The sequence below is a fragment of the Idiotropiscis lumnitzeri genome, chromosome 15, assembly GCF_059441095.1.
Source record: "Idiotropiscis lumnitzeri isolate Australia: NSW breed Sydney's pygmy pipehorse chromosome 15, RoL_Ilum_1.0, whole genome shotgun sequence".
NCBI lineage: Eukaryota > Metazoa > Chordata > Actinopteri > Syngnathiformes > Syngnathidae > Idiotropiscis > Idiotropiscis lumnitzeri.
In genome coordinates this window covers 15,923,693-15,949,238 of record NC_142405.1, presented here as the reverse complement: position 1 = coordinate 15,949,238, position 25,546 = coordinate 15,923,693, and the positions used below count along the sequence as shown (strand labels likewise).

The window sequence follows — 25,546 nt, the reverse complement described above, 5'->3', positions numbered from 1 at the left end:
TTATTTATGCCAATGGATCCCTAAAAAATGTACTTCATGCAACATTATAAGAAGAATCAAATTAACAATAACCTACAGAGAGTAGGCAGCCAGGAAAGTAAACAAAACTATAGTAGACCAAACTACCAGCTATGTTTATCAGCCAAAGGGAACACAGACACACACACACAGTGAAACGAGGAGATTAGTGTCAGGAAAAGAGACAAACTGGGCTGTGAAAGGATGAGTTGTATGGAAACAAACATAGGGGCCGTGGGCCACTCAGGGCCTCAGTGTTTTCCCCTCCTATTTGTCTGGAATTATCAAGGGAAAAAATATTAACTCAGAAAAATCATAAGTAAAACAAATAATATTATCTGCCAATAGAACAGGAACATTTTACGTGACCAGATTTAGAAAACTACTAAAATAATAGTAGGCCCATATCAATGACAATAGTCTCAAAATAAGTAGTCTTAAACTTGTCAGTTTTCAAACTGTAATATTCAAAACAGTATTCTTAAAACGACTCCACTCTGGATGGCTGCAGCCACATGCTAACCAGCCGAGCCGAGCACCAAGCCACAAGCAAAGTGAGCTCAATCAATAATATAACAAAACTGGAACAACACAAGAGGGACACAAGAACGGTTAAACTCATGAGAGAAATTCCTCTATAATAACATTAAAAAATAGACATATTTTCCAACATGTTAGTCTTCTGCAACATGTCAGGCATGCAAGGATCAAATTCCGACTGAGGGTGTCAGGAGTCGCCTTGCGGCGATGAGGAGGTGGACCCAAGAAGCGAGGAAGCAGGGGTAGGTGAAGCTTTAAGAAGATTTATTGTGGAGCTTGGTGGGGACGAACAACGGGGCGTGGGCAAAGAAACAACACAGGCAACTGAACGAGACTAACTGGACGATGACAAGGACCAAACACGAGACGGGAACGAGCCAGGCGGACAGGGAACGAAGACAAGTGCAACAACGGGAGCGAAGCGCAAGTCGTGAGAGTCCGAGGTGACGTGGCAACAGGAGGCAAACAGGGTAATGACCCGACACTGCGTTGTCGGTCTGGAAGGTTTAAATAGTCCGGGTACTTAGGGGAGCAGATGGGAAGCAGGTGCGTGATGATGACTAGGAACAGGTGCGTGATGATGACTAGGAACAGGTGCGTAGCTGGTGAGAACGAAAACAATAACAAAGGCACATGGCAGGGAGGTGATGAAAACAATAACAAAAGGCACATGGCAGGAAGGAGGGAAGAAAATAACAACAAAAACACTGACGTGGCAGACACGGGTCATGACAGTACCCCCCCCTCAAGGGACGGCTTCCAGACGTCCCAAACGAAAACAGTCAAAAATGAAACCAAGTCCAAGAACGAGGGGGGGCGGAAGGGGGCCGGTAGGTGGGACCAAGGCCCGCGAACTAGGCCGGTCTGGCGGATGTCCAGGGGGCCAGACCAGCGAGCCCCGACGGGGCCATTCGGGCGGACGTCCGGGAGGCGGGACCAAGGCCCGCGAACTAGGCTGGTCTGGCGGATGTCCAGGGGGCCAGACCAGCGAGTCCCGACGGGGCCATTCGGGCGGACGTCCGGGAGGCGGGACCAAGGCCCGCGAACTAGGCCAGTCTGGCGGATGTCCAGGGGGCCAGACCAGCGAGTCCCGACGGGGCCATTCAGGCGGGCGTCCGGGAGGCCCGATCAACAAGTCCACCCGTGAACACTCAGGCGGACGTCCGGGCGCACCCGAGACCGGAACGTGGAGCGGCGGCTGGTCGTCCAGCCCCGCCGAGTCAGGAACGTGGAGCGGCGGCTGGTCGTCGAACCCCGCCGAGACAGGAACGTGGAGCGGCGGCAGGTCGTCGAGCCCCGCCGAAGCAGGAACGTGGAGCTGTGGCTGGTCGTCGAACGCCGGCGGGACGGGAACTTGGAGCGGCGGATGATCGTCGAGTGCCCGCGGGACAGGAACGTGGAGCGGCGGCTGGTCCTCGAACCCCGCCGAGACAGGAACGTGGAGCGGCGGCTGGTCCTCGAACCCCGCCGAGACAGGAACGTGGAGCGGCGGCTGGTCCTCGAACCCCGCCGAGACCGGAACGTGGCACGGCGGCTGGTCCTCCAACCCCGCTGAGACAGGAACGTGGAGTGGCGGCAGGTCATCGAACCCCGCCGGGACAGGAACGTGGAGCGGCGGCTGGTCCTCGAACCCCGCCGAGACAGGAACGTGGAGCGGCGGCTGGTCCTCGAACCCCGCCGAGACCGGAACGTGGCACGGCGGCTGGTCCTCCAACCCCGCTGAGACAGGAACGTGGAGCGGCGGCAGGTCATCGCACCCCGCCGGGACAGGAACGTGGAGCGGCGGCTGGTCCTCGAACCCCGCCGAGACAGGAACGTGGAGCGGCGGCTGGTCCTCGAACCCCGCCGAGACCGGAACGTGGCACGGCGGCTGGTCCTCCAACCCCGCTGAGACAGGAACGTGGAGCGGCGGCGCTTCGTCGGGAGCCGCTGTGACAGAGACGAGAAGCGACGGCGGGTCGTCGTCCACCGCCCAGGCAGGAAACTGGAGCGCCGGCGAATCGTCGAGTTCCGCCGAAAAAGGAGCTTGGGGCGACGGCGGATCGTCGAGCACCGCCGAGGCAGTGACGGGAAGCAATGGCGTGTCCTCGGGCGCCGCCGGGACAGGGAATTGGGTTGGCGGCGGGCCGTCTGGCACCGCCGAAGCAGGGATTTGGAGCTGCGGCGGGCCGGGCGCAGCGGGGACCGGGACTGGTAGCGGACGCAGGGCGTGCCCCGCTGCAACAGGGACTTGTGACGGACGCAGGGCGTGCTCCGCCAGAACTGGGACTTGTGGCGGACGCGGGGCCTGCTCCGCCGGAACAGGGACTGGGGGCGGACGCAGAACGTGCTCCGCCGGGATAGAGACTTGTGGCGGACGCATGGCGTGCTCCGCCGGAACAGGGACTGGTGGCGGACGCAGGACGTGCTCCGCCAGAACAGGGACTGGTGGCGGAGGCATGGCGTGCTCCGCCGGAACAGGGACTTGGAGCGGACGCGTGGAGTGCTCCGCCGGAACAGGGACTTGTGGCGGACGCATGGAGTGCTCCGTCGGAACAGGGACTGGTGGCGGACGCAGGGCGTGCTCCGCCAGAACAGGGACTTGTGGCGGACACAGAACGTGCTCCGCCAGAACAGGGACTGGTGGCGGACGCAGGGCATGCTCCGCCGGAACAGGGACTGGTGGCGGACGCAGGGCGTGCTCCGCCGGAACAGGGACTGGTGGCGGACGCAGGGCGTGCTCCGCCGGAACAGGGACTTGTGGCGGACGCAGGGCGTGCTCCGCCGGAACAGGGACTTGTGGCGGACGCAGGGCGTGCTCCGCCGGAACAGGGACTTGTGGCGGACGCAGGGCGTGCTCCGCCGGAACAGGGACTTGTGGCGGACGCAGGTCGTGCTCCGCCGGAACAGGGACTTGTGGCGGACGCAGGACGTGCTCCGCCAGAACAGGGATTTGTGGCGGACGCAGGACGTGCTCCGCCGGAACAGGGACTGGTGGCGGACGCAGGGCGTGCTCCGCCGGAACAGGGACTTGTGGCGGACGCAGGACGTGCTCCGCCGGAACAGGGACTGGTGGCGGAAGCAGGACGTGCTCCGCCGGAACAGGGACTTGAAGCGCTGGCGAGGCGCCGGAATGGGGGTCAGCAGCTCTCGGGAGGCCAGAACGGGCCCCAGCAGCTCGGGGGGAACCGGGACGGGGCTTATCAGCTGGCGAGGAGCCGGAACGGGACTCATCCGCTGGCGGGGAGCCGGGACGGGACTCAACAGCTGGGGAGGAGCCGGAACAGGGCTCAGCAGCTGGCGGGGAGCCGGGACGGGGCTCAGCAGCTGGCAGGGAGCCGGGACGGGACTCAGCAGCTGGCGGGGAGTCGGGACGGGACTCAACAGCTGGCGGGGAGCCGGGACAGGACTCAGCAGCTGGTGGGGAGCCGGAACGGGGCTCAGCAGCTGGTGGGGAGCCGGAACGGGGCTCATCAGCTGTCGAGGAGCCGGGACGGGGCTCGGCAGCTGGGGAGGAGCCGGAACAGGGCTCAGCAGCTGGCGGGGAGCCGGGACGGGGCTCAGCAGCTGGCAGGGAGCCGGAACGGGGCTCAGCAGCTGGCGGGGAGCCGGAAAAGGGCTCAGCAGCTGGCGAGGGGGCGACAGAGGGCCGGATGCAGCAGTCGGTCCGGGCACAGCCGAACCGGGGGCCCTGATCCCTATCAGCCTGCCGCCATAGGGAATCAGGGGAATGGGGAACACGAGGGACCACGGATACAGGGGCTGGTGAACGCGAGCTAGGGGGTGCCAGGGGAACGTGAGCAGGTGCTGAAACCGATGGTGAACGAGGTGTGCGACGTGACCGTGACTTCCGAGATTTTGGACGTGAAGCGCGCGAGGTGGAGTGGGAGGTGGTCTTGAAAGACTCGAACGAAAAGGGTGTCAGGAATGGTTCGGGGGGAAGAAGGTGACTGGTACTAACTGTGTCCGGGGTGCGCTGAGCGTCTAACAAGGCGTAAATGTAGTCGGCATCGTACTCGTGATCCGAGTCGACAAAAACGTGCGGGGCGTAGTGCTCAAAAACTTCTGCTAAATCATTATCAACTAAAGCGTGAGTGGGTGAATTGGCCTGGTGATCAAAATTGTCGTCGGAATCGGAATCAATGGTACAGTGGGGAGGAAGGTTGGGAGGGAAGTCGAGGGCGTTACCGTGAAACGAAGACGAGGTACGGGGCTGGTCGGCAGGATGGTGAGGGGCAGGCACCGGAGGCTGCACGGTCGGTGCAGCTGACATGGGGGCTGCATGGGTTGCTGCAGCTGACGTGGAGGCGACGTGGGTTGCTGCTTCTGACGTGGAGGCGACGTGGGTTGCTGCAGCTGGCGTGGAGGCGACGTGGGTTGCTGCAGCTGGCGTGGAGGTGACGTGGGTTGCGGCAGATGACGTAGAGGCGGGACCCCTTTCAGCCAGCTGTGCCAGCCTCATGCTCTCCACCATCTTGACCTCCAGCTCCGCCATCTGAGCTGTCAGCTCCATGATAGCCTCCCGGGGTGGTACCGCGGCGGCGCTCTTCTCCGCGATCGAGGCCACCTGCTCCGCTATCTGGGCCAGTCGTGCCCCCAGCTCAGCGCGGCGGGAGTCCAAAAGGTAGGCGGTCTTTTCGAACAAGTCCTCGTAATCTGGGGAAGCGGGGAGCGTGGCAGACGTGGCGCTGAGCTGATCGGCGGGTTGGTGGGGGGGGTCCGTGCGGCGGTGTCCATGACGCCGCCGCGAGCCCCTCGCTGGGTCCTTCTTTCGTGGTCGGGTCATTCTGTCAGGAGTCGCCTTGCGGCGATGAGGAGGTGGACCCAAGAAGCGAGGAAGCAGGGGTAGGTGAAGCTTTAAGGAGATTTATTGTGGAGCTTGGTGGGGACGAACAACGGGGCGTGGGCAAAGAAACAACACAGGCAACTGAACGAGACTAACTGGACGATGACAAGGACCAAACACGAGACGGGAACGAGCCAGGCGGACAGGGAACGAAGACAAGTGCAACAACGGGAGCGAAGCGCAAGTCGTGAGAGTCCGAGGTGACGTGGCAACAGGAGGCAAACAGGGTAATGACCCGACACTGCGTTGTCGGTCTGGAAGGTTTAAATAGTCCGGGTACTTAGGGGAGCAGATGGGAAGCAGGTGCGTGATGATGACTAGGAACAGGTGCGTGTTGATGACTAGGAACAGGTGCGTAGCTGGTGAGAACGAAAACAATAACAAAGGCACATGGCAGGGAGGTGATGAAAACAATAACAAAAGGCACATGGCAGGAAGGAGGGAAGAAAATAACAACAAAAACACTGACGTGGCAGACACGGGTCATGACAGAGGGTATCAGCGTTTCAAAATGGCTTAACTAATGATTTGCATCGTTTGGTGTGTATTTGAGCATACATTGAAGAACACTATTATCTGTTAATTCATGAAATCATATTCATTTTAATTGCAAAAATAGTGGATTTGTTGGTTCTCGATATTGCTTTCTACTAATTATTTTATGGCCCCTTTTTGTAAAGTAAAAATTGACTGACTGTATGTTTTGCAGGCCTTCCCCATGTGTCAATCCAATGGGTCATACATGGAACACTCATAACGTTATATTAAATATCGATATATATAGTGCAGAGGTATTCAATTAAAAGTCACAGAGGTCCACAACTAAAATTTCTTCAGATTAAAAGGTCCGAACCAAAGTCCAACTTCCCTTAATGTCTAGCCTTTGTTCGTTCATATTTTTACATAGTTTCAATATTTAGTCATTTTCAACAGAGCACACTTATATACTAAATATTTAGCAATGTTCCCATTAAACACATTTGCCAGTCAAACAAATATAAGGCATTTTCACATTCAAGAAAATGTGGCTCCAGGAATTTAAGGGCGCCACTTCCAGGAAAAAAACTGTAAAATATCTCCTGCAGAAATATATCAAGTGCTAAGCATTGAGTTATCAGCCTAAAGAAAAAACGTAAGGCCTAATTATCCAAACAGGTCGACATGTTCAGTACATAATCAATAAAAATGGCTGTCCTCATGAAAAAACGAATTCAAAATGAGCTTTGACACCACCTTTCCTTTTGAATATTTTTTTAACTTCTCTTAATGAGAAAAATGAGTTTGTGACTGCCCTGCCAGTGACTTAAATCTGGGTTGAAACGGAGTCAGGGCCATTGGGATTTGGTAGATTATTTCACACATCTGGGCTTTGTTATTTCCATTAAATAATGTTTGTGCAAGCGCATTTAAGCACTCCTTGACAACTTCCCCATCACTGAATGTTTTTTTATGTTTTTTTGTTTCCCCAAAATCCATGATACTTTGAGTGAACATTCGTTTGCATGCCGCTGGGCTGCAAACGAAAATGTAAAAATCTGTTATACTGCACTCGAAGTTCGATGTTTTTGCCTGCACTCACCTCAAACTTCAGCGGATAACTTTGCACAAAAGGGCGTGCTTTGTTTCGCAGTGGCGCTTCGCAATGTTGCGACGGTTTCGGAGCATATGATGCACAATGGTTTTGAATTGGTTGCAGCCAGAACGAAACTAAATTTCTCCGTCCATTCGTTTAAAACAAGACGCATCGACCTCGCTAACTTTTTAGCAAGGCATACTGTCAGCAGCACTCTCTTCCGGTCGGCTGCGCAATTGGCAGTGAATTGTAAACAAAAGATCTGATTGGCTCAAATCAGTGACGACCAGAATTGCAGCGTCAACGTTTGCGAATGCGCCCTGGAAAAAATTCATCATAGATTGGTCATGGGGCCGTCCGAACCATCTGTCGGTCCGGATCCGGACCGCGGTCCACCATTTGGTGATGCCTGATGTAGTGCTTTCTTATCCAGTGTATCTTTTACTCTGCATAACAGAGCTATTGTTTTTGATAATTTTTACTTTGTGCTCGATAGATGTGGTTTCCAACACGAACTCTAATTAAGAATGACACCCAGAAGCAGTTTCTCTTACCCAAGTAATATCAATACCATAAATGTTCATTTGAGCACCCATGTCTCTTCTACTGTCACTGAATAACAGGAAATTTGTTTTGAATTAATAATTATAATTATACTAATTAATTAGATAATTTATTTTAATCCAACCTGATTTTTATTCTTTTAAATTCTTGTTTCAACCCCTTCAGCACCTGTAATATATTCCCCCAAAATTAAAATAAACATAAAAATATTATTTATCCCCACAACTGCTCATTATTTTCTAAATAACTTGAAAATCCCTTTGAATGCAACTCCTCCGCAACCATATTTGCTCAGTTTTTAAGGAGTACACTATAATCCAAGGTGTCAAAAGCCTTTTAAGGTAAACAAAAACACTTACAAAATATTCTTAATACAGTTCCGTTAATTCCATACGTACCCTTGATGTGGAGTGCGTACTTCTAAATATTGTATCGCTCTATAGATTTGTCTGACCTAATTTGAAACAATTTCTCGAATATCTTACATCACAGCCATTGGCCTGTAGTTTGGGAAAAAAAATCATCCATTTTTATAAACTGGAATAACTTTTGCCATTTTCTTTTTGCCTGGAAACCCCCCTGAAATACATGATTAGACCCCACATGTACGCTAATGTCTCAACAACCAGTTGACTTTTTTCCTTTTGATTTCCTAATCAACTCAGTGTTCCCCATAGTCAAATTTCTTATGTCAGCGAGACGTATTGCTCAATAAAGCCTTTGTGTTTCGGTTTCATATACTTTTCACCTCAAGTAATTTCATCGCCAATCCTCTCCCGTAATTTCATTGCTAATCATCCTCCAAAATTTTATACCAATCGGATTTTTACACTCCCACCATTTCCCCATTTTTAATCAACTACAACTCAAGTAGTGTGGAACTCTTACCAGAGCAAGGTCCATCTTATCGCAAATTTTCCCTGTTTTGGATTTTCCTCTCTGGACTAACAAAATAACCACAACTTCATTATTCATTCACTCCAAGCAATCAGGCAGTTTTGTCTTATCACCGTTAGGTTTCCTCCTTCAGGGTCTAACGACTCGTTGCATTCACTCACACAATCGCTCAAACTTTCACGCGCTATATTGTTTGCACCAAACACGTTAATTTCAGCATATTTTGTTGTGAGTGTGGGACTCCTTTCTATCCTCACTCACCAGAAATTAACACTCTACTTTTTATTACACCCCCTACTAGTAAACATGCACATCAATTGAGCAAAATAAAAGACACAGACCCGGGAATTCTAAACATAATAAACAACAACACAGTAGACCGCCGCACAGCAACGGCCACAAATCGCCACGAGACAGACACAACTTATAGACCGTTCGACAATTGCACAACAAGTACACGTCACAATTTACACACACAGACAACAACACAAACACAGAACAGAGCAAGTGAATATCAAGATATATCCACAAACTGTCAACAATATCAGAACACCTTAAAATGTAACTATTGATTGCAACCGGAACGATTCACGTCCCACGCCTCGGTCAACCACCTATACCGTGACCAAGCGCTCTTTCGAAGTTGCAGTGCATCAGCTCGTCAGCCGCGCACTTCCCTACCTCTTGTATGCCTCTGCAGCGACAGATAATGGCGATCCGAAAGATCCAATCTTTCCCAGCCTCAGTCAACTTATATAGCGTTACAGAGCGTCACTTTATTGGGATCGCCGTTGTTGGAATTTAGCTTTATATCAATGTTAGAATTTAATTTTAACCCAATGTAAACTCAAATTAGTAATCTGACTCCAATTTGCGACCTTACCCAACTCTCACTCATCCAACAATATGCGCGCTCGTTCTGCAATAGAAAGGTATCAGGAAGCCGGCATTTTCACGCACAAGTGGATTTATTCCCAATACACAGATTTTCTACATGGCACCTGGGTCTCGGGTCCCTCTCAATACAACTCTACACCTCTCTTGCCACCAGCGAATGTACTACCCGAGTTGCCCAGTAATGATTCATACTATACAATATGCAAATGGAACAGAGACAAAGGCATCCTGGCATGATTCTATTGGCTATGTGTATCCTGCAGTTAACTTTAGCTTGCTCTTATTGGTCTTTCTTCTCCCGCCGAATCCTGTGGCGACTCCTCCTGGTTGTGGCTTGAGTTATCTCGGCTTTCCCCTCCTTCTGGTGATCCTGCAACATTCCATCCTTGCACAACCCCCGCAACCCCCATTCTGTTGCTTATGCTCCCACACACACAGTTTCACCCCCACACACACTCTCAGCATTTTACAGTATCACATTTTCATACACTGGATGCAGCAACATCTAATGAACTCCGTTAAGCTCAAACTCTTAAATTCCTTTAATAGTCAAATGTATGAAATCCTTTAAGTGTAACCGAAGTTTGGACCATGCTAATGACAAGACCCTCAGGAGAGGAATGCAGGAAGATTAGATCAAGGCTGCAACAAAGGTGTGAACGAGACCCCTCTGAAACAATGGACTTCCATGCCGAGATCACAAAAGTGGCTCCTAGCAGTCTACCCTCTGTTCTGTTTAGATTGACTGCCATGATTACATTATCCTTTACCGTGCACACGTTCTGCTAGTCTGCTGTGCATCCCCTTCTTCGACTGCCAGAGCAGGAGTCCCCCATATATTGACTCCGGGTGCTACTTTTCGTCGCCTGCCAGCAACAGTAGCCCCTACTTATTTCACCTGCGTACGCTTCCATTCTTACTAGTTCTACATATATACAAATCGTGCAACCATTCCTGAATTCCAGAAACAATATATCCATAAACACTGACAATCATTAACGGTCTAATAATCAGCCACGTCTTTCTACTCTACAATATAACAAATCAGGAGACTTTGAAGAAACAGGCTCACCCTTACCTTTGTTCCGATTGTCCAGGCCTGGAATATTGTAGAGTGTGAAGAACAAGCCGCAAGGACTCCCTCCTTGAGAATATCACGTCGGGGTCACCAAAATTGTTGGAGTTGAGTCACTGAGGAAATGAGAAGTAGTTAGTAAATGAACCTTAAAAGCCAAACTTACTCCAATGCGTGTTTGTTTTTTTGTACTCAAAAGGAAAAGGGTCCAATAAAGACTCAATAACTGATTAGAGTTCCGATATTTAGTTTATTCAATTTCTGGAGTTCAGGAAATAGTACAAAGACAGATATCTGGGCAGCTTTTTCTTAATCTCCCGAGAAACTGTACTCGGGCGAGCAAAGTCGAAAAATGCACGCCATCTTTCAGCCCAGCCTCAGTTTTTATAGGAGTTTTTTATGTCAAGGGTAATGTAGGTTGAATCGGTCGTCCTCGCTCTCTCCCACAGCACGGGTCCACGTCCAAGCGAAGGTCCAACCCGGTTAGTCATCGTCTGGATGGTTGATTCCCGTCTGGTCCCCAAGACTGGCACGCCAAGGCTGGCCTTCTCCGGCGGGCAGTCCCTCTGTCTCTCTCCCCGCTGGCATTCCCCTGTAATCGTGTCAGTGTGCATGTGTGCGTGTGTATGTAGATAATTGGCCTGCAGTCCCTGCTCGCTACAAAAGCTAGCCATTGATTAAGCGAGAATGATCATTGATTAAGCGAGAAAAACCTCTCACAGGCAAAGGGCCAGAGACAATCACTTGATGCTGACTCATCTTTTTGGTGAAATCACAAGTCCTGCTATGTTTTTCTTTATGATCTCTGATTGCCTCATCCTAGTACGTCGTTTTGGCTGATTCTGGTAGCTCTCTGCGAATCTTGTTAACGGTGCCAAGCAGTGTGGTCTTCCAGCTGAGTCATCAAGCAAGTCGTCAAGCAAGTGACAATATGTGAAAAAGTTGTCTGTGGTAATACTTCTTCCTTTGTCCAAGAAAGGTTCCATGAGCTTTATCACCACATTTTCAGATAGTCAAGTAAAGTCAATTTTATTTGTAAAGCCCTAAATCACAGACAGTCTCAAAGGGCTTTACATAACCACAATCAACATCCCCTGATCTACCCCAGGAGGGCAAGAAAAAACTCAAAACCCCATTAGGGGAAAAATGAGAAACCTTGAGAAGGGACCACAGATGGGGGAATCCCCCTTACAGGATGATCAGGCTGCAATGGATGCCAAGTGGGCAACATTTGACACATAAAATGATGGTATACTATGTTAGCTGAGATAATGTAAGAGTCAATCAAATGAAGTGCAACAAAGATGTCTTCAGTGGAGCGGGTCCTCGTACAGTTGATCAGGGCCGTAATCTCCATGGCAGCACCTCCAAGGATGTGGTCAGCCTTCGCTCTTGTACCAGTCAGTTGGTGTAGAATCAGAACAGCCATTTCCAAGTGAATCAGATAGTCTCTCTCCTTTGGGACGACCGGGGTCTTTGCCAAGATATGGCATGATATTACAAACATATTTGGATTTCAAGTCACATGCTTCCCAAAACTTGATGCCAAACTTGTCAGGTTTCGTTGCAATGTATTGCAGGAAACAGCAACAAGTCTTTGTTGGAAAAAGTTGCTAATCAATGGTGATATACCTGCCTTGGTTGTAAGATGTGGTGCATTTTACAACAAAACACTGCCAAACATCGGAGACTACAGCAAACTTTTCAGTCCCAGCTCCTTCACGACGCGTGTCCTTGTCATCGGATCGCAGGTGTCGCATGATGTCCTTGAAGCGGTCTCGGGCAATAATACTATTGATCAGTGGCTGTACCAGTTTGGATGACCATGCGTTGTGCAGCGATGCCATTTTCATTAACCCCCGCAAGTGTACATGGCAACGAATGCCATTAGTTCAGGGAGTGACATAAACCAACTGCCGTGCTGTGCCTGGCAACCATGCTGAACACATTGGCGGAGCCAGAGGGGAGGCCGGGGTAGCACTGGACCCCCCTGAAATCTGATTGGCCCCCCAGGTGCCACCCCAGATGATTGGCATATCGCGGCACCGAGTTCTAAGTCTCTTATGTACAGTAGTCGGCACCAAGTCTCTCCCTACAGTAGTTGGCGCTATGTACCACAAAGCGTTGCAATTCACTTTTATTATATCGTTGCCGGAGACAGAAGATACCGAGTAACGAAAAAGAAGAAGACGAAGGACACCCTCCACGGTCAACAAAATCATCGCCATAAAGTAAGTTTTACACTAGTGTGCCAAATCGAGTCACTGTTTATAATAACTTTTGTAGATAGATTTTTTTTTCCCCAACAAGCAGTGAACAAACGTTAACGTTTTATCTCACGGCGTCTACCTTCCAACAGCCGTTCAATATTAACGTCTACACTCATTCATCTGGGTCGCTAAATTTGTACACGTTTCTCCAATTATTCTAGAGGTATGAAACTGGCAAATTAGCCAGCGAGCTGTTTTATGCTCTATTATCTTAAATGAAATGTAACGTGAACACAGTAGTTAGCCTGCTGTCAACTATCTTAAAATTCTGAATATTAAACTTTAGTCTACGGTGGTTATTTGTCCTGACGTTTTTTAGGCTTAAAGTGGGGTTTTAATAACATCGTGCGATTATAAGTGATGCTAAGAGTAATGTTAACAAGACTGGCTTATTTTTTCATAGGGTCAGTTTTGAGAATGAAAAGACAGGGGGAGATTTATCACCTCTTTTTATAGAAAACAAAGTCAGAAAAGGACGAGGCAGGCAGTCAGCCAGACTACAGGTCTGCCAGCAGCTCCCATCCTGGCAGGAGTAAGGAGGAGGGAGAAGGTGATAAACACAGCCCATCATCACCAGGTCAGAGCATAGACAGAAACAGTCACATGCTCAGTTCAGTAATTAAGTTTATTTTGAAATTTATTTAGAAATGTTGGTTACTAGTTAGTGTTGTTGTTTAATGTGGTTGCATTTTTATTTTGATTACACTATGCAATGTAGTTCTATCGAAGGAGGACGCAGAGGCCTCTGAGAACAAGGATGTCAGTGAGCTACAACAGTCAGACCCAGAGCCACCTGTCCCCAGCACAAATTTTGCTCGGCCGAGAGGACCCGGTGGTAGGTCCACTTACCTGATACTTGCTAGTTAGCTGCACTTATTGTCTATCTTCTGGATCCCTCAACTTTGTTTTCATGAATATTTTATTTGTATTACAGATATTTCGAGATGCAAAGAGGAGGGACCAGTTCATCCTTGTCTGACACAATTCCCCAGAACCCAGCATGGCTCAAGGAAGAGAGCATTCTGCAATGCCTGGTACAGATCCAATTCTTGGCTTGAATACTCAATCCTTAAAGACTCTTCCTACTGCTTTGCCTGTAGATATTTCTCCTTGCCTAATGCACCAGACTCTGATTTGCCTCAGAGTCAGGCTTCTCCAATTGGAAAAAAGCATTGTCTAACGAGGCTGGGTTTAAACTACACTCAAAATCAGAAATGCATGTCAATGCAATGTATGCATGGAATCAGTGTAAAAGAGGTACTGACACAAACATAACCATGCTAAACTCTTTGAACATGATCCGAAAAAAAAAAAAGTGAAAGAAAATCAAAATTATGTGAAAACAATAGCAAATGTCCTTCTGTTAACGGCAACTCAAAACATTGCACAGAGAGGCCACCGAGAGTTTGAGAATTCTCACAATGAGGGGAACATTTTGGCCATACTGGGTGAAATAGCAAAACATGACAAATTCATTGAAAAGAGGCTTGATGCATGTGGCAATGCAAAATACACAAGCCACCAAATTCAAAACGAAATCCTACAAGTTTTAGGTGAGGTGGTCCACACTGAAATTATCAAAGAAGTAAAAGAAAATGAAGTTTTCAGTGTGATTGCCAATGAGACAAAAGACCTCCAAAAAAAGACCAAATGTCTTTAGTTATAAGGTATTATTACTAAAGTGCCATTCATGAAAGTTTTCTGTGCTTTCAGGCAGTGAAAGCCTTGATGCAGCATTCTCAGTAAATTGATTGTCAGTTGTCTAGAGAGGCATGGTCTTGGACTACAAAAATAAACTTGTAGAAGAGGGGTACAATGGTGCATCTGTAATGAGCGGTAAACATTCTGGAGTATCTGCAAGAATTCAAAACAATGCTAGATTTGCATTTTATGTTCACTGTAATGCACATTGCTTGAATTTAGTTCTTGTTGATGCTACAAAAGCAGTGCCTGAGGTTGGTGACTTTTCTGCACTTCTGCAGCAGCTGTATAGCTTTGTGTCTGGCTCATATGTGCATCTGAAGTGGCTTGCAGTTCAGAAAGCACTGTATCCATCTCAGCAGCCCAGGGAGCTACAAGCACTTACAGACACAAGGTGGGCCTGCAGATACACAGCGTATCGTAATTTGAGAGACAGGCTCCCAGCAGTTCTGAAACTGTTGCAGGATCTCGCACTTGAAAGACGCGGAGATAGGTCAGTAGAGGCAAGGGGTCTTCTTTCTCAGATAGATCTCCAGTTCATAGGGCTTTTGGTTACCTTTTGTTAGGTGCTTGGTGATGCCAAATGTCTTTCTGACACGCTCCAGTCCAGCACTCTTGATCTTGCAAGGGCTGTGGATCTAGTCCAGCAGTCGGCAACCCGCGGCTCCGGAGCCTCATGCGGCTCTTTCATCCTTATAATGCGGCTCTGATTGGCTTGGGAAAATAAATTACTACTAAAAATTTTTTTTTTGTATTTAATTGAAGTGTGTTTTATTTGTGTTAGTTTTTATATTCTTTTAGTTTTAAATTTGAAGATTATTGTGATCTTGAAATATTAAAATATTAATTAAATTATTTGATATTTTTTCGTCGCTCAAAATAGACGTCACACTGCGGAAGCTGGTATACCCGCTGAAACGCCGTCTATTTTGAGCGACTTTCAACCCCGGCAAAGCCAATGGAGAAATGTAAGAAAAGAAAAATATCTCAAGAAAATAGAACATTCAATGATGCCTGGGCAGATTCATTTGCATTTACCTCGGGCGAGAGTGGCCTAACAGTATGCCTAATTTGTGGAGAAAAACTGGCTAACAATAAACGGTCAAATGTCGCAAGACATTTTAACAATACACACAGAGCCTTTGCTGAAAAATATCCAGAGGGAGAAGAGAGGAAAAAAGCTGTTTCGGAACTGATGCAGAAGGCTGACCGGACGAAAAATCAATTCAAGAAGTGGGTGAAGTCTGCAAATTCAACTACATATGCAAGCTTTGTGGCCGCTCAGGAAATAGGCAGGCATGGGAAACCGTTCACAGATGGAGAATATATGAAAGAATCATTCCTTAAGATTTCAGAACACTTATTTGCGGACTTTAAAAACAAAGACGAAATTGTGCAGAAAATCAGAGAGATGCCTCTCTCTGCGAAGACTGTCAAAGACAGAACCATAAAAATGGCAGAAAATATCACAAAACAGCAAATCAAAGACATCAATTCAGCAGCAGCGTACTCAATCGCCTGTGATGAGTCCAAAGACAAAACGGACATTGAACAAATAGCGCTGTTCTTCCGATATGTGAATTCTGCTGGACCACAGGAAGAAATGGTTGAGCTGATACCACTAAAATGCCAGACACGGGGAGAGGACATCTCTGAGGCTGTGCTTGATTGTTTACGAGCCAAAGAAATAAAAACAACCCACCTCGTGTCGGTGGCTACCGATGGGGCACCGAGTATGACTGGAGCGCACAGGGGCTTTGTGGCTTTGCTGCAGAAATCACTGGATAGAAAGCTGCTGACTTTTCATTGCATCCTGCACCAAGAGGCATTGTGCGCGCAAAGTTTTCCTCCAGAATGTACAGAGGTCATGAATGTTGTTATTCAGATTGTCAATAAAATAATGGCAAAAGTTTAAATCACCGCCAGTTCCGTTCATTACTGGATGAGGTGGAGAGCGCATACTCTGATCTCCTGCTGCATAACAGAGTCCGGTGGCTGTCCAGAGGAGAGGTGCTGAAACCTTTTGCTGCATGTCTGGGAGAGGTGAAAACTTTCATGAGCAGCAAAGGGCTCACCTTTCCTGAGCTGGAACAGCCAGAGTGGCTGGAAAAACTCCACTTCATGGTGGACATGACAGCGAAACTAAACACGCTGAACACAACGCTTCAGGGGAGAGGAGGCACAGCGCTGCACATGCTGGAGGAGGTGTTGGCGTTTGAGCGCAAACTGACAGTTTTAGCCAGAGATTTACAGAGAGGCACACTGTCTCACTTCCCCTCTTTAAGGGAGTTCAAACAAGCTCACGGAGTGATCAATTCAAAGTATTTGCAGTCTGCAATCACCACAATGCAAGCGTCGTTTGGTAAACGATTCCGTGAGTTCAGAGAGGAAAAAAACACATTGTCCTTCCCCGTCACTCCCCTGACCATTGATCCATCCCTGCTAAACGTGACTGCATTTGCAGGTGTAAGTCAACCTGCTCTGGAGCTGGAGCTGGCTGACATAGCTGACAAAGACATTTGGGTGTCCAAATTCAAACGCTTGACAGAGGACCTTGAAGATGTTGCCCGTCAGAAGGCCACTCTTGCTCAGAATCACAAATGGAGTGATATTGAGAACCTCCCGAGACCGGACAAACTCATATTTGAAACATGGAATGCCATCCCCGACACCTACACGAACATGAAGAAATATGCCTTTGGAGTCCTGTCGATCTTCGGATCCACATATGTATGTGAGCAGCTATTCTCCACCATGAACTGCATTAAAAACAAACACCGCTTACGGCTCACAGATGACAGCTTACAGTCCTGCGTAAAGATGCAAGTGACTTCGTACAGCCCCGATTTGCAGAAGGTGTGCGCAGAGGTTCAGGAGCAGAAGTCCCATTAACCAGGTAAAATAAATATTTATGCAGATATTTTGCAAATATTTAATTTTCATTGTTTAGTGACACAGTGCTTTTCCCCCCAATTTATTTTATATATTCAGGTCAAGGCTCCGCTGCATACTTTGAAAGCCCAAGGCGATATAAGGATGACGGCTCACGGATTTTTCCCTTTTGTTTGCTGCATGCACAATTTAAATTCAGCTTTTTAATTTATTTGAAAGAGACATTCATTGTTATTATTTTTCAAGAATTCAAAATGTTCAAAATGTGTTCATTAAATGAATAAAATGTAATTTTCTCTGTAGCACGTGGATTTCATAAGAAACATGCTGCGGTAAAGTAGTAGAAGTTTTTTTTTTTCATTTTAGATGTGCGGCTCCCAGTGTTTTCTTTTCCGTGGAAATCGGGTTCAAATGGCTCTTTCGGTGTCAAAGGTTGCCGACCGCTGATCTAGTCGATGTCCTTACATTTTCCAAGACTACCGAACTGAGAACTACTTTGTTGAACTATGGAAAGAGGTTGAGGAGCTTGCTGAGCAGTGCAAAATCGGTGTTCAAACACAATCTAAAAGACATTCCAGAGTGAGCTCAAGATTTCTTGACTCATTGTTGATGAGCACTGTCGGACAGAGAAATTGCGATGATGCAGGCTTCACCAGATCACTTTTTATCAAGTGATTGACTGTCTCATAACTGAGCTGAAGAGGCGTTTTTCAAAGAAAAGTTGTGAGATCATGCAAGGTGTGTAGTCCCTGAACCCAAAGAGTGCAACTTTCTTAAGTGAGGAGCCTCTATTTGCCTTTGCACAGTCCTTTGAGTCAGACCTCACTGACCTCAAACATGAAGTTTACCAAACCAAGCGACCTCGACAGGAGAGTGAAAAGTGGATTAGACAAACCATCTACTCTGCTTGATTTCATTGTGTTTCTCGAGCCTTACAAAGAGGTTTTCCATGAGCTATTCAGACTTTGCAAGATTTCTGTTATTACTCCAGTCAGCACTGCTTCCTGTGAGAGAAGCTTCCCTGCTTTAAAATTGATTAAAACTCACCTCAGAACCACCATGGCTGATGGCAGGTTAAGTCACCTTGGAACTCTCAGTATCGAGTCAAGAAGGGCATGTGCCATCAACATGGATGACTTTGTAAAACATTTTGCAACTTGTCACAATAACCGAAGGATTATGCTTTTCTGAAACTGTATTAGAGTGGAAAGATGGTGACTCTGTTCATGACTGTGCTCTTCACTATGTTTTACTTTGACCAAAGATAGTTTGGGAGTCAAACAATACCCCTTTGCTTCGTTAAAATCAGTACACTGTGTGTGTGACTGTGTGTGTGGGGGTGCGTGTGCGTGTGTGTGCCTGTGTGCGTGCGTGTGCGTGTATGGGGGTGGGGGTGTGTGTGTGGGGGGGGGATGCACTGGTTTTCGTGTGGTCGTGGGGACAAAAATTTATTTACACAGTCACGTCATAGGGACCAGTTGCGGTATGGGGACAAAAAACCTGGTCCCCATGAGGAAAACTACTAAAAAACAGCTCAGGGGCAGCACATAATGTTCCTGTCAATTTTTTAGCTCAGGCCCATACCACACGATTTTTGCTCATCGCGTGTGTGTTAATTGTGCTCGCCAGCTCCCCCACATGATTTGTAGCTGCTACTGCACTCACTGGTTCACACACGTATTTGCATATATGCCCGCCCACACCAACCACACCGCCCACACCGCCCACTTGTTGGTCCCCAAATGGAAGCCCGCCCACACCGCCGACACCGCCCACTTGTTGGTCCCCAAATGTAAGCATTTTCTCAGCGAAGAAAATGTAACAGGTGAACCACATTTAGTAATCATCAGAAGACGCAAGAGCTCATGAAGATGGCGGCAGCAGAAGCTAAAGTAAAACACAAGGTAAGCAACGCTGGACGAATTAATGTTACTTAACATCTTATGTTACAAATTTAGACAATATTATTAAGATCAGTTACTCGATTGTAGCCTGGGTTTCCCTAAGTGCTTTATAACCCTATGTAGCAAGTGAATATAAGTATAGGTTGTACATGCACAACCAACCATAGTGTCCTCGACTAAACATGTTTATTATATCTACTGAAGCTCGGGATAAAGGTTTCCATGGGTGCACGCCGCTTAAGCCAGGTTTTTTTTTACTGCACTTTCAATATCATAGACGACATAGTGTGACCGTGGGACTTGTGTGGATTGTTTGCGGGGCTGCGAAGTGCCCTTGGTGTCGGTGGCAAAGTAATCAAAATTGGGGCTGCAGCAACGGGCTATGGCTAGGCTAAGGTAAATGCTAACCACTCAAACGCCACTCCGAGCTTCTACCCTCTCTATATTTAATTATAATGGAGTGTAGGAAAAAATAAAAGATGAAATCTATTGACTAACTGATTGCTTTGATACAAGTTACAGTCCATTTAAAATAAGAAGGGCTGTGATAATCTAATACATGCAGGGCATAGACACTGTTTGTGAAACTGTGATATTTTAAATAGTGTGAATTCTGATAGAATAAAATGCAAACTTTTTTCTCTCAAGTTTGAAATGCCACAAAGAGTCGCCCCCCTTAGGATGCCATTCCTCACATTACTATAAGGACTGACAAAAGAGACAAGTTGGGCGTGAAGTACATCAATGCAGTGAAAGATAAGGTGTTGTCTGATGTGATATGTTGGTTAATAATTACATCATATGGAATGCACTGTGGATTAAAAAAACATGTACAGTTATTATTAGGTGCGTATTAAATGCAAAACCTGTCCTGTGATGAGTTTGGCAGGTCCTGACTCAATTTGTAAACTAGCCATAGTACAAATAATTACATATCTCTATATCTTATCTATGTTTTGTCCTATTTAAGCCAATGAAAAAGTAAAACTGAATAAATTAGTACATTTGTGGCAGGATTAAAAATATTATGCAAACTAGAGAGGCAAAGCCAAATGTTTGTAATAAAGTTAAATACAATTAGATAAAAAATAAATAAACAATCTAAAATAAAAAAAAAAAATCAATGGATCAATTTCCTATAGCACAGTGTTTTTCCCTAATTGTATTCATATGCTTTCAGTCCGTTCTACAATAATGCTTGGTGCCAATTGACAAGTAAAATATTTACCAGTATTTCTTTTTATATTCATAGGTAGCTTCATAGTTTTAGTGTAACTCAGCAAAGTGTATAGTTCTGTTCCATTTAAAATACACTAAACATGTACACAGTTGCACAAAATGACAATGTGTATTGCATGGCTGTAGAACCACACAAGTGCACAAGAAACGATCATGGCCGTGATTAAAAAAATAAAAAATAAAAAAACTTGATATAAATCGAATACAATTTTTATATTTATATTTAATACAAATTAATTTTTACAATAGATTTGTTCTCTCTGTTAGTTTGTTCATCATATTGTGTATTGTTTACTTGAGGTTGACTATTGGTTTCTTATATCATATTCTAAATTGTTTTTCTAAATTGATTAGAGATGACTAACATTACAGCTTTTGACATGATTTTAGAAGACCCTGGTGCTGCTTGACCAAGCAACATTCAACAGGTATATTCAGATCCATTACTTTTTCTTATGATTTGGCCTCTCCATATCTGTGCATTTATGATGTCAGTATTCAATTTCATGATCAAGTATTGTGCTTGCACGCGACCGGCAATTTCATGTCATGCATAAAGAATGTTAGTGTTAGCAGTAGGGCTGCCAAGATTAGTCGACGAATCACAACGATGTTGACGAGTAAGATTGTTCACAATTTTTCATGTTTTTTTTTTTTAATTTCTTTCACTTTTTAAAGAAATCAACCCAAAAATGTTCTTTACAACAATATTTTCAATACAGGCCAAGTAGTCGAAAAATGTCGTTCTGATTAATATTGTGTCTGCGCATTATGTGTTAAGTAAAAAATTCCACCAGTTATTAGCCAATTCAGGGAATGGGTGTTTTGTTACTTGTCAAATTGCCTCTGCAGGCAGGGGCCACAAGCACAGCAGAGAGAGAGAAGTGTGCTGCAGCAAGCCAAAATAAAACGTTGTTTTCTTTATCGGCCTTTAAATTAAAAAAACAGCAGATGCTGATAATTTACAAAATGCCAAATATCGGCTCTGTCGATTTATTTTTTTTTCCCAAGATGGCGGCGCGCATAGACGCAGCGGCTAACAGCTCTCCCTCCCAGTGCTCCTTATTACTTTTTTTCTGACCAACAGACCCCAGACTGTGTTGCTCGGCCCCTACACGTCCTCCACCCGCATGCTGAGCACCGGTTCCCCTCAAGGATGCGTGCTGAGCCCCCTCGTGTACGCCCTCTACACCTACGACTGCAGCCCGGCCCACAGCAACAACACCATCGTCAAGTTTGCTGACGACACGACAGTGGTCGGTCTGATCTCGGAAGGTGACGAGACAGCCTACAGAGAGGAGGTAAAGAGACTGACAGCTTGGTGCAAGGACAACAGACTGCACCTTAACACTGCAAAAACAAAGGAGATTGTCGTCGACTTCAGGAGGAACAAGACGGTGCCGCGCCCCCTCTGCATTGAAGGCGTGTGTGTGGAGAGGGTCCACACGTTCAAGTTCCTGGGAGTACAGATCTCCGACGACCTGTCTTGGACTCACAACACCACAGCAGTGGTAAAGAAGGTCCACCAGCGTCTGCACTTCCTGAGAGTCCTCAGGAAATTCAACCTGGACAGGAAGCTGCTGCTAGCCTTCTACCACTCGTCCATCGAGAGCCTGTTGACGTACTGTGTCTCCACCTGGTACAGCGGCTGCACTGAGGCGGACAGAGTGAGGCTCCAGAGGACAGTCAAAACAGCGCAAAGGATTATTGGCTGCCCTCTCCCCTCACTGTCGGACATCTACACCGCCCGGTGCCTCAGAAGGGCTCTCAACATCGTCAAAGACAATACCCACCCAAACTCACACCTGTTCGACCTGATGCCCTCTGGCAGGTGCTACATATGCATCAAATCGAGGACCAATAGACTGAGAAACAGTTTCTTTCCGAGAGCCATCTCCATTCTAAACTCTCACACACACACGAGAACACCCTTACCTTGCAGAACAGCATCGTGATGTGTTTTTATATACCCTATTCAGTACTAAATTCCATTGCACTCTCTTATTTATTTATCTAATTTATATATTTGTCTGTATTATTGTTGTATTGCACTGGAGAGGGGAGCCCTCTAATCTCGTTGCACACTTGAGTACGATGACAATAAAGGGATTTCTAATTCTAATTCTAATCGGTCTATCACTAGAATAAACCACAAGTTCGCTTAGTGTTGTTGTGATTTATATATTTATGAAATGTTTTTATTTTTTTCATTTTAACATGGCCCATGATAAATGCATGAATAATATTTCTGTTGGCTATTGTTGGAATTTATCTTTAAATCAATGTTAGAATTTAATTTTAACCCAATGTAAACTCAAATTAGTAATCTGACTCCAATTCGCGACCTTACCCAACTCTCACTCATCCAACAATATGCGCGCTCGTTCTGCAATAGAAAGGTATCAGGAAGCCGGCATTTTCACGCACAAGTGGGTTCATTCCCAATACACAGATTTCTACATGGCACCTGGGTCTCGGGTCCCTCTCAATACAACTCTACAACTCTCTTGCCACCAGCGAATGTACTCTACTTCCGAGTTGCCCAGTAATGATTCATACTATACAATATGCAAATGGCACAGAGACAAAGGCATCCTGGCATGATTCTATTGGCTATGCGTATCCTGCAGTTAACTTTAGCTTGCTCTCATTGGTCTTCTCCCGCAGAATCCCGTGGCGACTCCTCCTGGTTGTGCTTTGTTCATCTCGGCTTTACCCTCCTTCTGGTGATCCTGCAACATTCCATCCTTGCACAACCCTCGCAACCCCCATTCTGTTGCTTATGCTCCCACACACACAGTTTCACCCCCACACACACTCTCAGCATTTTACAGTATCACATTTTCATACACTGGATGCAGCAACATCTAATGAACTATGTTAAGCTCAAACTCTTATATTCCTTTAATAGTCAAATGTATGAAATCCTTTAAGTGTAACCGAAGTTTAGACCATGCTAATGACAAGACCCTCAGGAGAGGACTGCAGGAAGATTGGATCAAGGCTGCAACAAAAGAGGTGTGAATGAGACACCTCTGAAACAATGGACTTTCATGCCGGGACAACAAAAGTCATGCTGGTGGCTCCTAGCAGTCTACCCTTTGCTCTGTTTAGATCATGACTGCCATGATTACATTATCCTTTACTATGTATTTCAGGTAAATGTCATGTATCAATGAGATTAGATTATTATTAATCATGATTTAGTTTGGGCGCTCACAATGTCCCCGCATCAAACTGTCACATTTCAGTGTAAAAGTGCCTGGGTCATAACTGTATTTGGAAAGTCAGACTGCAGGCCATCCGGTCCCCATGAGAAACTGAAACATTGTTGAAAGAAATGTCCAAATAAAGCCTGTTTGAGTGTAAGATGGATGGAAATACAGTTTGATAAGGAAGAAAGAATGTTTACCAAAAAATTGTTCTCTCTGGCAATTTCTTTATCCTTATTGAATACGGTTTACTTGTGGTTGACTATTGTTTTCTTGCATCATGTTCTAAAATATTGTTTTCTCTAAATGTATTACAGATGACTAACATCACAGCCAAAGATATGGCGTTACAATACCTTCGTCTTGATGCTGCTGATCCAAGGAACTTTCAACAGGTATCTTGAAATCCATTTTCCTGTAATTTGGTCTCTCTATATCTGTGAATTCATGCTGGTGGACAGCCATTTTTATGATTTGAGTATTATGCTTGCGTGGAGCAGGCAATTTCACATAATGCATTCAGAATATTAGTGCTAGCGGACACTTTCAGGTAGATTTAATCTTTCGCAGGAATTATTATCTTGTGTAGTTAATGATCTTTTCTAGACACTCACGTCGTCCCCACAACACACTTTCAATTTGTGTGAGGAACAACTGTGTAAAATTTTTTAATATGGTCCGCATGAGGTACAAGCATAATGTTTCCAGAAATGTCCCCACAAAGGATTTTTGATTTCAGATGTGTGAAAGTTGCCAGAACTTGTTTGGGGATTAAGGAATATGCATTATATTTGAGGTTTTCATTCATAAAAGTGTCTTGTAAAACGTGTCATGCAATTTGTTTATCTATATTGTATACGGAGTCGTTGATATTGACAATTGGTTTCCTATATCATATTCTAATGTTGTTTTTTCTGAATGTATTACAGATGACTAACATCACAGCCAAAGATATGGCGTTACAATACCTTCGTCTTGATGCTGCTGATCCAAGGAACTTTCAACAGGTATCCTGAAATCCATTTTCCTGTAATTTGGTCTTTCTATGTCTGTGCATTCATGCTGGTGGACAGCCATTTTTATGATTTGAGTATTATGCTTGCGTGGAGCAGGCAATTTCACATAATGCATTCAGAATATTAGTGCTAGCGGACACTTTCAGGTAGATTTAATCTTTCGCAGGAATTATTATCTTGTGTAGTTAATGATCTTTTCTAGACACTCACGTCGTCCCCACAACACACTTTCAATTTGTGTGAGGAACAATTGTGTAAAATCTTTTAATATGGTCCGCATGAGGTACAAGCATAATGTTTACAGAAATGTCCCCACAAAGGATTTTCGATACCAGATGTGTGAAAATAGCCAGAACTCGTTTGGGGATTAAGGAATATGCATTATATTTGAGGTTTTCATTCATAAATGTGTCTTGCAAAAAGTGTCATCCAATTTGTTTATCTATACTGTATAAGGAGTACTTGAGATTGACAATTGGTTTCGTATATCATATTCTAATGTAGTTTTTTCTAAATGTATTACAGATGACTAACATTACAGCCAAAGATATGGCGTTACAATACCATCGACTTGATGCTGCTGATCCAAGGAACTTTCAACAGGTATCCTGAAATCCATTTTCCTGTAATTTGGTCTCTCTATGTCTGTGCATTCATGATGGTGGACAGCCATTTTTATGATTTAAGTATTATGCTTGCGTGCAGCAGGCAATTTCACATAATGCATTCAGAATATTAGTGTTAGCGGACACTTTCAGGTAGATTTAACCATTCGTAGGAATTATTATCTTGTGTAGTTAATGCTCTTTTCTAGACACTCACGTCGTCCCCACAACACACTTTCAATTTGTGTGAGGAACAACTGTGTAAAATCTTTTAATATGGTCCGCATGAGGTACAAGCATAATGTTTACAGAAATGTC

At 45.8% G+C, this 25,546-nt stretch overlaps 2 protein-coding genes, 1 long non-coding RNA gene and 1 pseudogene across 3 annotated transcripts in view; all 4 read left to right on the top strand.

Annotated features, from left to right (window-relative positions):
- LOC148323086 (uncharacterized) overlaps positions 1–14,861 on the top strand; it is a 33,242-nt gene extending 18,381 nt beyond the window's left edge. The window contains exons 3-6 of the mRNA XM_088316065.1: positions 13,378–13,494; positions 14,050–14,107; positions 14,694–14,754; positions 14,825–14,861. Coding sequence (XP_088172191.1) covers positions 13,378–13,494; positions 14,050–14,107; positions 14,694–14,754; positions 14,825–14,861 — 273 coding nt within the window. The remainder of the gene's footprint in view (positions 1–13,377; positions 13,495–14,049; positions 14,108–14,693; positions 14,755–14,824) is intronic.
- Positions 14,862–15,813: 952 nt separating this feature from the next.
- Positions 15,814–17,252, top strand: LOC148323085 (general transcription factor II-I repeat domain-containing protein 2-like). The gene is made up of 2 exons (XM_088316064.1): positions 15,814–16,224; positions 16,287–17,252. Exons 1-2 carry the CDS (start codon positions 15,814–15,816, stop codon positions 17,250–17,252), a joined length of 1,377 nt encoding a protein of 458 aa, XP_088172190.1.
- Positions 17,253–17,576: 324 nt separating this feature from the next.
- LOC148323084 (uncharacterized) lies at positions 17,577–18,443 on the top strand (annotated as a pseudogene).
- A 657-nt stretch (positions 18,444–19,100) lies between these two features.
- LOC148323083 (uncharacterized) lies at positions 19,101–24,002 on the top strand. The gene is made up of 3 exons (XR_015846584.1): positions 19,101–19,156; positions 20,752–20,823; positions 23,925–24,002. It is a non-coding gene; the product is annotated as an uncharacterized LOC148323083 (long non-coding RNA).
- The last annotated feature ends 1,544 nt before the right edge of the window (positions 24,003–25,546 follow it).